The sequence below is a fragment of the Trichechus manatus genome, unplaced genomic scaffold (genome assembly GCF_000243295.1).
Source record: "Trichechus manatus latirostris isolate Lorelei unplaced genomic scaffold, TriManLat1.0 scaffold00054, whole genome shotgun sequence".
Taxonomy (NCBI): domain Eukaryota; kingdom Metazoa; phylum Chordata; class Mammalia; order Sirenia; family Trichechidae; genus Trichechus; species Trichechus manatus.
In genome coordinates, this window is record NW_004443990.1 from 11,381,326 (window position 1) to 11,395,016 (window position 13,691).

General features: G+C 43.0%; 1 protein-coding gene across 2 annotated transcripts in view; it reads left to right on the forward strand.

Annotated features, from left to right (window-relative positions):
• The window catches only part of CA10 (carbonic anhydrase 10), a 543,166-nt gene that overhangs the window by 437,491 nt on the left and 91,984 nt on the right, over positions 1 to 13,691 (forward strand). For both annotated transcript variants that reach the window (XM_004377910.1, XM_012555979.1), the window contains exon 5: positions 837 to 1,022. In XM_004377910.1, the coding sequence (XP_004377967.1) occupies positions 837 to 1,022 (186 nt within the window). The remainder of the gene's footprint in view (positions 1 to 836; positions 1,023 to 13,691) is intronic.

Below are 13,691 nucleotides of genomic sequence, written 5' to 3' on the forward strand. Positions count from 1 at the left end.
TCCATCCAGGTCCATTCAGAGTCTACCTTAAGCTCCAGATCCTGCTCCCAGCACTAAATCAACCCAGGAGAGTAAGGCATAGAGCCACAGATGGAATCCAGAGTCTTAGAATCAACTGTTGAGGGTGCTAAGATCATAGTCAGGAAAACGAAGTTGAACATCAAGTCCAAAGAGCGAAGACTGTGAAAGGACAGCAAAGCAGTAAGGTTAGCTTGGAAGGCCTTAAGCAAGATGGAATCAGGAATGAGGAGTTAAGTCTGCGAATGTGAAATGGGAAGCTTGGCCACACTGCAGATGTGAGGAAGAGCTCTCATTTTGTGCAATGCGTGGTTGCAGGGGTGGGAGAGGGCCCTAAGCAAGAGACACTGGACTGGACACTTGAGGCTTTAGACCTAGACCTTTGTCCCCCAACTAGGGTTTGCTCTTATTCGCCCATTTTGGCTTCCTTGTTTCTCATTTGGCCTTCTCAGCAACTCATTCTTGCTAACTGCTTTCTCCAATTTCTCGTACCTGAGAAACTGACCTTTCGTAGCATCTCCATGTTCTAAAAATTTACGGTAAAAGGGACAAGTTGATTTTTATAAGGTATAATGTATAAAAATTAGTTACAGTTTATGAGAAGTCTCCTTTGGATTCCTACCTAAAATCCCTAAAATATAATGTGGTTTATGCCTCACCTTCTGGAGAGGCTGCTAATCCTTATGTCACATGTGGCTTTAGCCTAATATCTCTCCATCCAATAAGAAGCAAATGGCATTGGTCTAGGCACTTTGCTAGGTTTGGTGAGAACTGGAAGGAAGCAAGCTTTGCTTGACGTGTTGCCCATTTCCTTGCAGGTCAGTGGGACCATGTACAACACTGGAAGACATGTGTCCCTCCGCCTGGACAAGGAACACTTAGTCAACATATCAGGAGGGCCCATGACATACAGCCACCGGCTGGAGGAGATCCGGCTACACTTTGGGAGTGAGGACAACCAAGGTTCTGAGCACCTTCTCAATGGACAGGCCTTCTCTGGGGAGGTAAGTGGGTTGTTGGAGGTACTAAGAACTGAGAAGTACTAAGTGCCAACTACTACAATTTGGTGCCTGTTTATATCCACGGTGGGATAACAGATGGAAAGATTTCTCTTGAATCTATGAAATGAGGAGGTCTATGCTTCCTTTCTTCATCTGTCCTTTGCAGGTTGACATGGAAGTCTTTAATGAGCTTCCAGTATTTTCTAGGGAAGGCCACAATGAAGCTGGATATTTCCTTCTGAGACATTGGAGCAGCAACCCTGTGAGAACTCTCCGGAGCATTATTTCAACCTCAGACCCACACCTTTTACATACATCTTCACTTACACCTATCTGGGAAACCAGCCTCCCATATGTCACACATAATAGCATGAACAAATTTTTTTTTAAAAAACCTGTTGCTGTCAAGTTCATTCTGACTCATAGTGACCCTATAAGACAGAGCAGAACTGCCCCATAGGGTTTCCAAGGCTGTAATCTTCATGGAAGCAGACTGCCATATTTTTCTCCTGCAGAACACATGGTGGGTTCAAACTACCAACCTTTTGGGTAGCAGCCAAGTGCTTGAGTGCCACTAGGGCTCCTGTATAATAGCATAGATCCCATAATTCTCCCTTCTGGTATAATGAGTCTTATTTCCACAAAACTATAACATACTGTAAAATAAATGTCAGGGAGCTAAATAGTCTGCCTGAGTTTCTGCAGAATGGAAATGTCATTGTGTGCCATCATTAATGGCAAGTGACACTATGTGCCACCATAAACCCAGACAGAACTCAGGCTACAGTCGTGGGCTGACCACAGTTTCAATTACAGGGCGAGAGCTACAGTTTAAACAAATGTCATCTGTGGTATGATGCTGGGCATAATTAACTTGACCCATTTTAGCTCTGTTACACTCGAGGGTGGTTATCAACTAGGGACCAGGGCCCCTTGTATGCTAAATACCCTGTAATAGGTTTCTTCCTAAGAGTCCTCAATAACTGCTGTCAGGAAGGCTTTGGAATCACAGAAATATGATCTCATTACCAACTTGGTCTTTTTTTTTTTTAATCAAAATCATTTTTAAACCTTGCACGGTTTTTAATGTGGCAAGGCCATACACTGAGAAATATATCCACAACCTTAATGAGTTCAGTGACCATATTTGAATGTGCTCAAAATGCATCAGCTGAGAACTTACCTAGGCACCTTCCTAGTTACCAGGGATACAGAGGTTTTTAAAAAGGAAGAAAACAAAAAAAAGACAGAGTTCCTATCGAGAGGAGCTCAAAGAGTGGTATATTCAAATAATTAAAGTATAATAGCATGTTGTAATGGAAGTGCACAAAGGTTCTGACAAGCTCAAAGAAGGTAGTGACGAATTTTACTTGAAGGAGTCAGAAAAAGCTTCACAGAGGAGGTGCCCTTTGAACTGAGCTGTGAAGAGAGGGAATGGGGAACGATTTTAAGAGCATCAGCTTTGGAGCCAAACCAAAACCAAACCCATTGCCGTCGAGTCGATTCCAACTCCTAGTGACACCATAGGACAGAGAAGAACTGCCCTATAGGGTTTCCAAGGAGCGACTGGTGGATTCGAATCGCCAGCCTTTTGGTTAGCAGTTGTAGCTCTTAACCACTGTGCCACCAGAGCTCCACTGGGGTCAAAGGACCTGAGTTTGTACCTTCTGCTTTGATACATGCTAACTATGTGATCTTGCGAAGGTGACTTGATTCCTCTAAGGGTCAGTTCAATACCTCTCAAGGTTGTTTGAGAATTAAGTGGAATTCCAGATGTAAGGAGCCCTGGAAATACTGAATGACTGAGATCTATCAGGAAAGGGGACATGGCATTTCAGACTCAGGGACGGCATGAGCCTAGGCGCTGAGGCATGTCAGGGGACTGTGTGCTGGGGAAGCTGCACATAGATTTCATCTAGCGTATCACCTCTGATCTATTAATAATGGCTGCGGAGATGACCTGGTTGAGCAGGAACATGAGCCCAGCTCCTGAATAGGAAGAAATGCTGGATTGATTAGAGATGTCTGCCAAAGGCACGGTAATGGAAGAGTCCTGGCCATTCCAGATCCTGAACTAGAGTGTAACGGGGAATATGGTAAAAACAGGGCAAAAACTCACAAATTGAGAGTAACTGGGGGACTGCTGGTTTGTTTGTTTGTTTTAACATTTTATTGTTGTTTAGGTGAAAGTTTTCAGGACAAATTAGTTTCCCATTCAACAATTTATACATAGCTTGTTTCATGACATTGGTTGCAAACCCCTTCCTCCCTGGGTTGGTTCCCCGTGTCCATTCGCCCAGCTTTCCTGCCCCCACTGTCCTTGTGAACTTTGCATTTGGGCAAATGCTGCTCTTTAGGTCTCATATAGTTGATTGTTCTGAGGTGTACATTCCTCACTGGTGTTGATGTTCATTTTATAGGCCTGTCTATTGTATGAGACTGCTGGTTTTAATTAGAGAATATTCAAAATTAGATTCTTTTAAAAATATAAGTTATTTTAAAATTTTAATTATTGTATTAAATGATTAATAATTTATTTTAATAATTTTTTATTTGTTGACTTGTTCTTTTTTTTTTTTGCTGTAATTTCTTTGTTTTTCTCTCTCACTGGACTGTTATATTCTGGTGTCTATCATAACACTGCCTCAGAGTAGAAATATTTCTTAAATAAATTATTGAAAAAATACAGAGCATTACTAAGGTAAAATCTTTTACCTTGTTGAATTCCTTGGAGTTCCTTGTATCTTCAATATGTAATAAGGTTCCTTGTATCTTGTATATGAACTACAGTTTTGGAGTCAATGGGTGCTTCCAAAATCCTCAAGAGAAACATATAGCAATTTAATCTCTAAGTGTACTCATTGCCTGGACCTGCCCCAGACCAAAGATATCAGACTCTCCAAGAGACCCTGGAAATCTGCATTTTAAGAGTTCCCGAGGGAGTCTGGTCATTAGGTTTGTGAAGCACCCTCTCAATGGTACATTTATTAAGAAATATTCTCAGCGAAGAAGGCATTTAAACAGAGTTACAAGACAGAATTCACTCGGGAGCATTTTCAAAATATTTATGTTTGGCTTCTCCCCAAACCATCAAAATCAGAATATCCAGGAGTAGGGTCCAGGTACGAGAATTTGTAAAAAATTCCCCAAGAGATTTTGGTTAGGGATCACTCTATCAATTTTAGCTCAAGCTCTCCCTGAATTATTCCAGTTTCTAAACAAGGGCAAAAAAAAAAAAAAATACTGCCACCAAGTAGATTCTAACTCATGACCACCTCATGTATGTCAGAGTAGAACTGTGCTCCACAGGGTTTTCAATAGCTGTGAACTTTTGGTAGTAGATTGCCAGGCCTTTCTTCTAAGGCACCTCTGGGTGGACTCAAACCTCCAACCTTTCAGTTAGCAGCTGAGCATGTTAACCATTTGCACCACTCAGGGCCTCCAGTGAGGACTTAATCAGACTTAATCAGTGTACTACAAAGGGCAACCAGAAGCAATTGCAAATGGCAATGGCAAAGTTGGAGTGCTAAGACCGATGGGACCTGGAGAGCAGCGTCCCGAGCAGAGTGATCACACACGCTTCCCTCGCTCCAAGGCAGGCTTGAGAGTTAGCCTCAGTGTGAGCACCCTTAAAAAAACCCATTGCTGTCGAGTCGATTCCAACTCATAGTGACCCTTTAGAGTAGAACTGCCCCGTAGGGTTTCCAAGGAGCAGCTGGTGGATTCGAACTACTGACCTTTTGGTTAGTAGCCGAGCTCTTAACCACTGCACCCTTATCCTGCATAGACCACTTCCGTTGTATTACATTTCTTTAGGAGCCCATCAATATGAGTGATCGTAGACAAACCAGTGTGAGATTAGGTGCAAGTAACCAGAATGTTAAAGGCTCCAAAACAATGTCATGAAAAGCAGTTGACCTCTGAAATATTTAAAGGGTTCTTGAGAGTTGCTATGTGTCAGAATCCACCACTGGACAGCACACAACAAGCAGTAAGCAAAAGATGAATTGGTGGTTAAATGGTAGAATTTTTGCCTTCCATAAAGGAGACCTGGGTTTGATTCCAGGCCAATGCACTTCAAGTGCAGCAACCACCAGTCTGTCAGGGAAGGCTTGCATGTTTCCATGAGGCTGAACAGGTTTCAGTGGAGCTTCCAGACTAAAATGAACTAGGAAGAAAAACCTGGCAATCTGCTTCGGAAAATCAGGCCGTGAAAACCCTATGGATCACACCGGTCCCATCCCTTTGTGCATGGGCTCTCCATGAGTCAGAGGCCAACTCGACAGCAGCTAAGAACAGCAAGTGAGGAAGAAAAGTCTGATTCTTCTATGAGGCATGAGGGAAGAAGCCTAGAACCAATGGGTGGAAGCTACAGAAAGGCAGAAGTCAGCTAAATATCCGTGGATGGAATGAGTGAGGTAGAACTAGTGAGTTCCCATCACTGGTATTATTAAGCATAGAAGTGAATTTGGGGCTCGATTAAAATAACTCACATCCTAATGACCAGGTGGATGATTAGCTTTAATTACCCTTCTACTGCTGAAATTCCACACAGTCCATGATTTCCTTATAGAAAAGTTCCCCCCATTGGATTCCACTGAGGGTTAGCCTCCATTTAAGTCATCTCTGCCCCTGTAGGTTAAATCTTTATTTTTATTTTGTGCTACCTTCAAGGCCACCTTTGGTCTCTGGTTTTGGTTAGCCTTTGAGAGGACCCAAGTAACCACTTCTAGCAACACAGCCTGTGTTTCCTTCATTGACAGTGAATAATCACGTTGCCATCTGCCCCATCTATCATTGCCGATCGTGATAAGTCAATTAATGCCAGGCATTCTCCTTGGCACAGAGCAGCAGTTGTTATCTGAAGAGCTGTAGATTAACTGCAGTCTTGTCTAGCGGGGTTATTGTAATTGATGGTAATCATTTGCTTTGTTTTATAAAGCTGCGTGGATGTACGACACAGTCAGCAACTTCGATTTTATAAAAATTATTCATGTCCTACATGGAAAACTCCTGGATGCCTTGTTGGGGGTTGGTGATAAATGAGCGTATTTGGGGATTCAAATGTCTTGATTTTTTTAAAAAGAGAAAATTAACTGTTTTTAATAAGTAAGACCCTTAGCTTGCTAATCATGTCTAAGTGGCTAGATTAATATCCAGTATAAAGTAGGTTACTTATGAAAAGAAGCAAATACACTAATAGGGCAAAAGATAATATTTGAAAAGAATGCATGCCTGTGGATTAAGTTGCAGTAGTGAGGCTAAGGAGTATCTGGGAGGGGCAAACAGTTAACACACTCAGCTGCTAAGCAAAAAGATGGAGGATTGAGCCCACTCAGAGGTGCCTCAGAAGAAAGTCCTGGCGATCTGCTTCCAAAAAATCAGCCACTGAAAACACTGTGGAGCACGGTTCTACTCTGCCACACATGAGGTCGCTATGAGTCAGAGACGACTCAAGAGCAACTGGTTTGTCTTTGCTTATAGTGAGGCTAGAAAAAACAGTATCCTTCTTACTTGGGGGAGACTGGCCAAATTCATATAAAAACCTTCCTTATTTTTTTCAAAGGGGTAAAGGGACACATTGAGAATTGAAACAGCCACTTCACCAATATCTGTGTGCAGATCCTACGTTTATTATGTCCCCTCTTCACACAGCTACTGTGCTTCTGCTGCATGCTGGGCTATGCTCCTGCCCCCGGGAAGCATATTTTTAATAAAATGTACAACCAGTTGCCCCCGAGTCCATTCCAACTCATGGTGACCCCCATGTGTGTCAGAGTAGAGTTGCACTCCGTATTTCAATGGCTGATTTTTCAGAAGCAGGTCGCCAGGCCCTTCTTCCAAGACACCTTTGGGTGGACTCCAGCCTCCAACCTTTCAGTTAGCAGCAAAGCGTGTTAACTGTTTACACCACCCAGGGACTCCTAATACAATGCAATGCAGATTCTGTGTGAGGATTGTTCCAGAGGGGGATTATGAACTAGCTCTGTCTGGATCGTGTTAAGGAGAGAACGGATGAAGAGCTGTGTGGCCTGATTCCTTCACTGCTTCCTCTGAAAACCAAAAAAAACAAAGCCCACTGCCATCAAGTCAATTCCAACTCATAGCAACGCCACAGGGTTTCCGAGGCTGTGAATCTCTCCAGAAGCAGACTGCCACATCTTTCCCCCGCGGAGCAGATGGTGGTTTCAAACCACTGAACTTTCAGTTGGCAATTGATCGCTTTAACCACTGCACCACCAGGGCTCCCTCTGAAGGCAGGGGAGAAACACATCAGCTTCTTAAGGTCTCAGCCTCTGGGAGTCTCCGATCCTGCTTGAAACACATTCGAGGGAGGAAAAAAATCCACAGCTGTTGCCATGGTGATGGAGATCAGATTTGTTTAATTAAAACAGGAGAATAAAAGTCGTATGTAAAATATGAGGGTTTTTTTTTTTTTTCATGGCTCTGAGTCAGAATAGAGAAAACAATTATCTTAGAGCCAACAACTGAGACTGAAAACACGGAAAACGCAGGCCATGTCCTCTTAAAGGAATCAATTATTTGCATCCTTGGGAGACTGGTTTCACTAAAGTAACACAAATTGTAGGAATAAGCAACCAACACCCAATTGTCCTGCAGTATGCTAGGGTATGAAAAGCGCTGAGGAGCACAGAACTGAGAATGGGGCCCACCAGACACCCAGTGGCTCTGGGGGAAGCGCTCCTGCAGTCTCGTTACCACTTCACCACCAGGCTGCAACTTCCGCTGGCACAATCAGAGATCTGGGGGGGAACAAGAACTGGAATGTTTAAGGACATGAGGTCCATGGGTATGGAAGAGCTACACTGGTGCCATGGTACAGCTGTTCCCTGTACCTGGAGTGCCAGCTCCATCTCCCTTCCCCTATCACCCCTATATCTACCATAGCCCCCTCCCTTCAAGCCCCCTTTCCTCTTCCCAGTCAGTTAAGTGCTGCCTCCTTTCCACTTTCAGAAAATCCTGCATATTCTTCTATTACAGAAATCAGCCAACCATAGCTGGTGGGCCAAATCCAGCTCAGGAGCTCAGAATAGTTTACATTTTAATGAATTTTTTTTAAAAAAAAAAGAAGAAAAATAAGCAACAGAGATGGATATGGCCCACCAAGGGTAAAATATTTACTAACTCGTCTTTTACTGAAAAATTTTGCTGAGCTTGATCTATTATATTACTCATCACTGTTGTTTTGTAGCTATTTACTCTCACTTCTATTGGGTCTGTAGTTCTTTGTTGATAGGAATTATATATTTTGATCATTGCTGGATCTCCAGAACTGCATGCATTCTCTGGCATATGGAGGGTAGTCAATACATGTTTGCTGAATAAAGGAATGAATGAGCTTGGTAAAGTCCTTAAGGACAGGGATCTTGCACTATTCATCAGGGCCTGACATACAGTAAGTGCTTAATTGGTGTTTGTGGAATGAGTCATTCTATCACTGAATCAGCGAGTCAAACAACTATTGCTGTTCCAGGAATGCAAACCTTATGGGTTTTTTTCCTGGAATTCTAAGATGAGTTGCATTCATTGACTGTTTAGGAAATATATAGCCCCATTTAAATTGAAGATGGAATGTTTCAGTAGAGGCTGCCAAAGCATCAGATTCCACTGGAAACTGGAAAAGAAGAAGAACAGTTTAGCTCACCTTTCAGGATCCTAAAATCTAGTAGAGGAATTTGTCTTCCCAAATAGACTGTTAACTCTTGGCAGTCAGAGTCAGTTGCATTTTTTACTAACTCCCCATACACATAATGGGCATTGAGTAGCTATTGTTGGACAAAGAGTTTGAATGAGTCAATGAAGATAATTTAAAAGATCGTAGCTTTCAGAGTGCCTAAATTATACCCAGCATATCATGAATTAAATTCTATGGTCATAATGGCAAATCTGATAAAGTTAATGCCAATATTAGCCAAAGTTCTAGGGATTTTATGTTAAATTATTCACAAATAAAAGATAAGTGAGTTCTTCAGGACTCCCAGGTACCCATAGGTATCTGAGAGGAGTAATTGAACATTTGTTAGCCGATGTACTAGAAAAACTCATTTAGAGTCTTCATCTCAGCCCTGGAAGTACTCCCAGGATAAGACCAGCGAGTTTGTCTTTGCCAATGCTAGAAGCCAAAGTTCTGGATACTGGGAGCCAGTCCCACCCAGAGTAAGCAAAGTGGCCTTCAAGAGGCAAAGCAAACAGAGGTCAGGAGCCCAGATGGTGGTAGGGCAGATTGTAAGGACACCAGCAAGCAGATGATGAGCCTGGTCCAAGGATAGGAACTGTTTTCCCTTTGGACATTTTCATAATTACTTATGGGAAAGGACATCCCAGTCAAGTCAGCAGCTTCCTGAATTGCCCGTTTTAGATGGATACAGTGGGGTAGCCTAAGAGAGAAGACATTGCGTTTAAAGACAACCTGCTGAGGTCAACTCATCGTCCTGTTGACTCCATCCTAACCTGCTTCATAACTCGGACCTGGTCTCACCAGCATGGCATATGACAGCTGCCATCCCTCTCCACTTGACTCTGATGATCTCCCTCCAGAGTTATGGCTAACCCCGGGAGGGAGGTGTTATATGACAAAAACAATATTAAAGACAGACATTAAGTGTGACTTGATGAAGGTTCAGCCTAGGACCCAACTGTCTCCATGGAGATCATCACTGTTACAGCTTTACAAGTGTTGTTGAATGGGGCCTTGGTTTATTTGGTAACCAATGACACTCCATTTACAAGAATGGATACTGCTCATAACATTTCCGTGAACTAGCTGTGCTTTCTTGTTCATTTCCAAAGCCCCTGGAATAAAAGCAACTGGAAAAGAAGGTGCAAAGTAAGAATTACCTGTTCACTAATACTCTGATTACTCTCAATGGTTCATTACAATCTGTAGAGGTTTCATGAAAGATCACACCTCCCACTTCAAGGGGGGTAGTTCAAGTTTACCTACAAGGAGGTAAACCTGCTATTGGAAGAACTAGTCTACTCAAAGCCTGCATCTAAAGTGTCAGAGTTGGAGACACTATTGAGGTCATCTATTCCAAACCACCTACCAAAACAAAACCCTACCAAACAAAAATCAGATGCCAGAAAGGGCAAGAGACCTACTCAATGTCACCAAGATTTAGTGACAGAATTAGGACCAGAACCCAAGTTTCCTGACTCTTAGTTTGGGATTTTAAATTTTTCACATAAAATTTAAAGTTATATCAAATCCCAGCATTCAGAAGGCCCTCTTAGATCATCTGGCTTAGTCCCCCAGTAGAGCGAGAAATACTGACTATACCATGGACTGCCAGAAGAAAGAACAAATCAGTCTTGGAGGAAGTACAGCCAGAATGCTCCTTAGAAGCAAGGTTGGCAAGACTTTGGCTTGCTTACTTTAGACATGTCATCAGGAAAGACCAATCACGAGAGAAGGACATCATGTTTGGTAAAGTCGAGGGTCAGCAAAAACAAGGGAAACCTCCATGAGATGGATTGGCACAATAGGTGCCACAATGGGCTCAAACATACCAACAATTGTGAGGATGGTGCAGAACCATGTATTGTTTCCTTCTGTTATACATGAGCTCTCCACGCGTCGGAGCCAACTCGAGGCAGCTAACAACAACAGAGCAAGTGTGGCCTGAGAATCAGAGTTCCCGCATTAGTGAACAGATCCCCTCACACAGGTGTTTATATGGCCAATCTCAGAAAGGCAAAGGTACTGGCAGATTATTTTACAAACTTGAGCAATGATGAGTGTCCACGAGGAAATGGACCTAGAAGTCACCAAATCACCCCACACACGAATACTACCTATAGGAGAGCCATAAGGTTCCCTGATTGAGAGAAATGAAGAATTAAAGGTTGGAAGCCTAAAGTGGAAACTGTAACGCCTTTAGGATCCCTCCTTTGGTCTTGATATCAAAAGGCAATCATACTAGTGCATTAAAAACCTAGACATAGCAATGCTTTTGTGCAGTTTGAATCCCCCACCCCCACACTCCCTAATAACCCTTCAAAACAGCTCACTAATATTAAATATAAGTCATCTCGATAATAATATTGCAAAATTAAGTCATTAGATGTCTAGCTTCTCCATGGATGTGCTGCTATACAATTCAAAATAAAGCAGTTTAAAACCCCCAGATTCATTTGCTCTGACGTATCAATAAACTTTTGCTGAAACAAAGCTAATCATCTCAATGGTGCCGACTTAACTGCTCGCCAGTTGACGGATAATAAACAGACCTGAGGATTAAAATATGAACTAATTACTGTACTCAATTCCATTTACTTGATTTCATGTTCCATTAATTTTTTGCATCGTTTCTGGTAGAAGCCTTCGATTTATGGTCCCCTCAAATGAATTATGCCACTTAGTTGCCTGTGGCATCTCGTGTTCAGAACTGGTTGGAAAGGGCAGAATTCTGGGCAGTAAATATTAAGCTGAAGGAGCCTAGGATATAGTAAGTGAAGGTAATTGTCTATTCCCAAATACCAGCCAGAGCCAGCTTCTATAAATCTATCCCCATCCAAGCAGTAAAAGGGCAACAGTAGGCTGGCTCTCATGATTATTCATTGGATTGGATTGGCTTGTTAGGGGCAGTCTCCAAAAGAAGTGGTTGTCTTGGCCTGGAACAGGGCTTCCAGGGAGCAGAGACAAGCACACTATGGGGAAGGGCATTGGCCTAAGGGTCAGAGGCTCGGGCTACTGGACAGAAACCAACATTTTGACTTACAAGATCTGAGTTCATGACCCCGCTCTGTCATTTATTAGCTGTGTGATCTTGGTAAAGGCTGAATTTGGCAAGTCGCTTAGTCTGAGCCTTTTTTTAAATTGTGAGATGAAGCTTATAATGCCGGTCTGTACGTGTTGTGGCGACCCCGTGTGTGTCAGAGTAGAACTGTGCTCCGTAGGATTTTCAGTGGCTGGTTTTTCAGAAGCTAGATTGTTGGACCTTTCTTCAGAGGCACCTCTGGGTGAACTTGAACCACCAACCTTTCAGTGAGCAGTGAGCTTGTTAACTGTTAGTGGGAATCAACTCAGTGGCAACTGGTTTGGGTTTTTGTTTTTTTGGTATATGCGTTACAGGGTAATTGTGCATTGCAAAGGAAACATACCTATGATAGGGCTTGTTAAGCTACAAAGCGCTGTACAAGTCCATTATTAGCCAGCCTAAACCTTAGAACTCTTGCAGATAAGGTGTATTAGGATAATCACGATGAACTAATGTGACCACTGCCATTAGCTTTCATTTATCGTGCCCACACTATGGGCCAGGCATTGTGCTAAGTGCCTTATCACGCCCAATCCTCACAAGAAACCTGTGAGCTAGCTCTCATTAGCCCTGTTTTACATAGGAGGAAAGAAGTGTGGAAAGGTTAAAGAACCTGCCTTCAGTCGCATGGTTGGTAGGGAAACCCAGGTCTCTAACTACAGTTACGCACTGCATGACCTTAGGCAAGTCACCTCCCCTCTCTTGCTCAGCCTCTAAGTAGCTGATAGAGATACTCTGTCACTTACCATATCAGGTTACTTGAGATGCCCCTCTCATTACCACACCATCCTTAAGGATAGTCTATACTTTTTCTGGCTGTAAAGTGAGACAGGAACCTATTTCTCCAAGTGGCACAATAGCAATGTGAAATATGACACGGTGTCATTATGTGTGCCCTCTCAGGTGGACAGCAACCAGAAGCTATATAGAGACGCACAGTTACACTTTTACTCTGAACTCTTTAAAATATAATAAGTAAGGCATTCTAGATCTGCAAATTCGTACGTCTATAAGCACATCTATTCCCCTCTGCAAAGCAGAAGAAACCATATTACTTAGTCACAGAGGTAGCTTGGGTGAATATATTTTCTTGCTTTGGATCTATTTGCTGAGCTAGAAATTTCTAGATTCAGCCCTGAAAATGAATCCTACAGGAGCTGTTTGATAAAATGAGCTCAGCCAGGAGGTTTTAAATCACACTCCCAGCCAGGAAAAGGAGGAAGACCCGGAGATCACCAGATATCTGCATCAGGGCTCTGCACTAGTATTTCAAAGCAAATAATTGTGACTGCTTCAGGAGAGACTAATTGTGTGTGGACCCAAAGGGCCACCCCAGAGCAGCTGCTGTTTTGGTAAGGTCCTCTGTGAGGGTCAAGAAGTGCCTGCCTGTTGCACCTGTCTCTTTAGGGCTGATATGGTCCCCTGACCCAGGTAAGGAGCTGTAACCTTCTTGCATGAGAAGAAGTTAATTGTAGAGGTGAAGATTGCTGGAGTTATTCATTCCTGTGTTTTAATCAGGGCTTCGAACCAGTTCTTCCCAGTTCAGTCATGGCCAAGGAAGAGAAACTGGAACAGACACAAATGTTTTAAATTTGGGTGAGCCAGAACAATAATCAGAACATGAAAACTCACGGGTCAAAGCCCTGCTAGAAATCTAATCTCCCCCGTAGAAAACAAGGGTAGCATACTCATTGCACGGCAACCAAATCTCTTGCCCATGGGATTTGGAGCAGTGTCAGAAACAGTAGTGCCCCGCTCAAAGATGGTGGCCGACCACACTGCTTTGAACGTGTGTTGCTCTCCGCAGTACCGCCAATAATCCAGTCTCACACATCAGGCTCCTGAAAGGACTCACTATGCCTCTTCCAAGTCTCCCATTCCAGGACTTCAA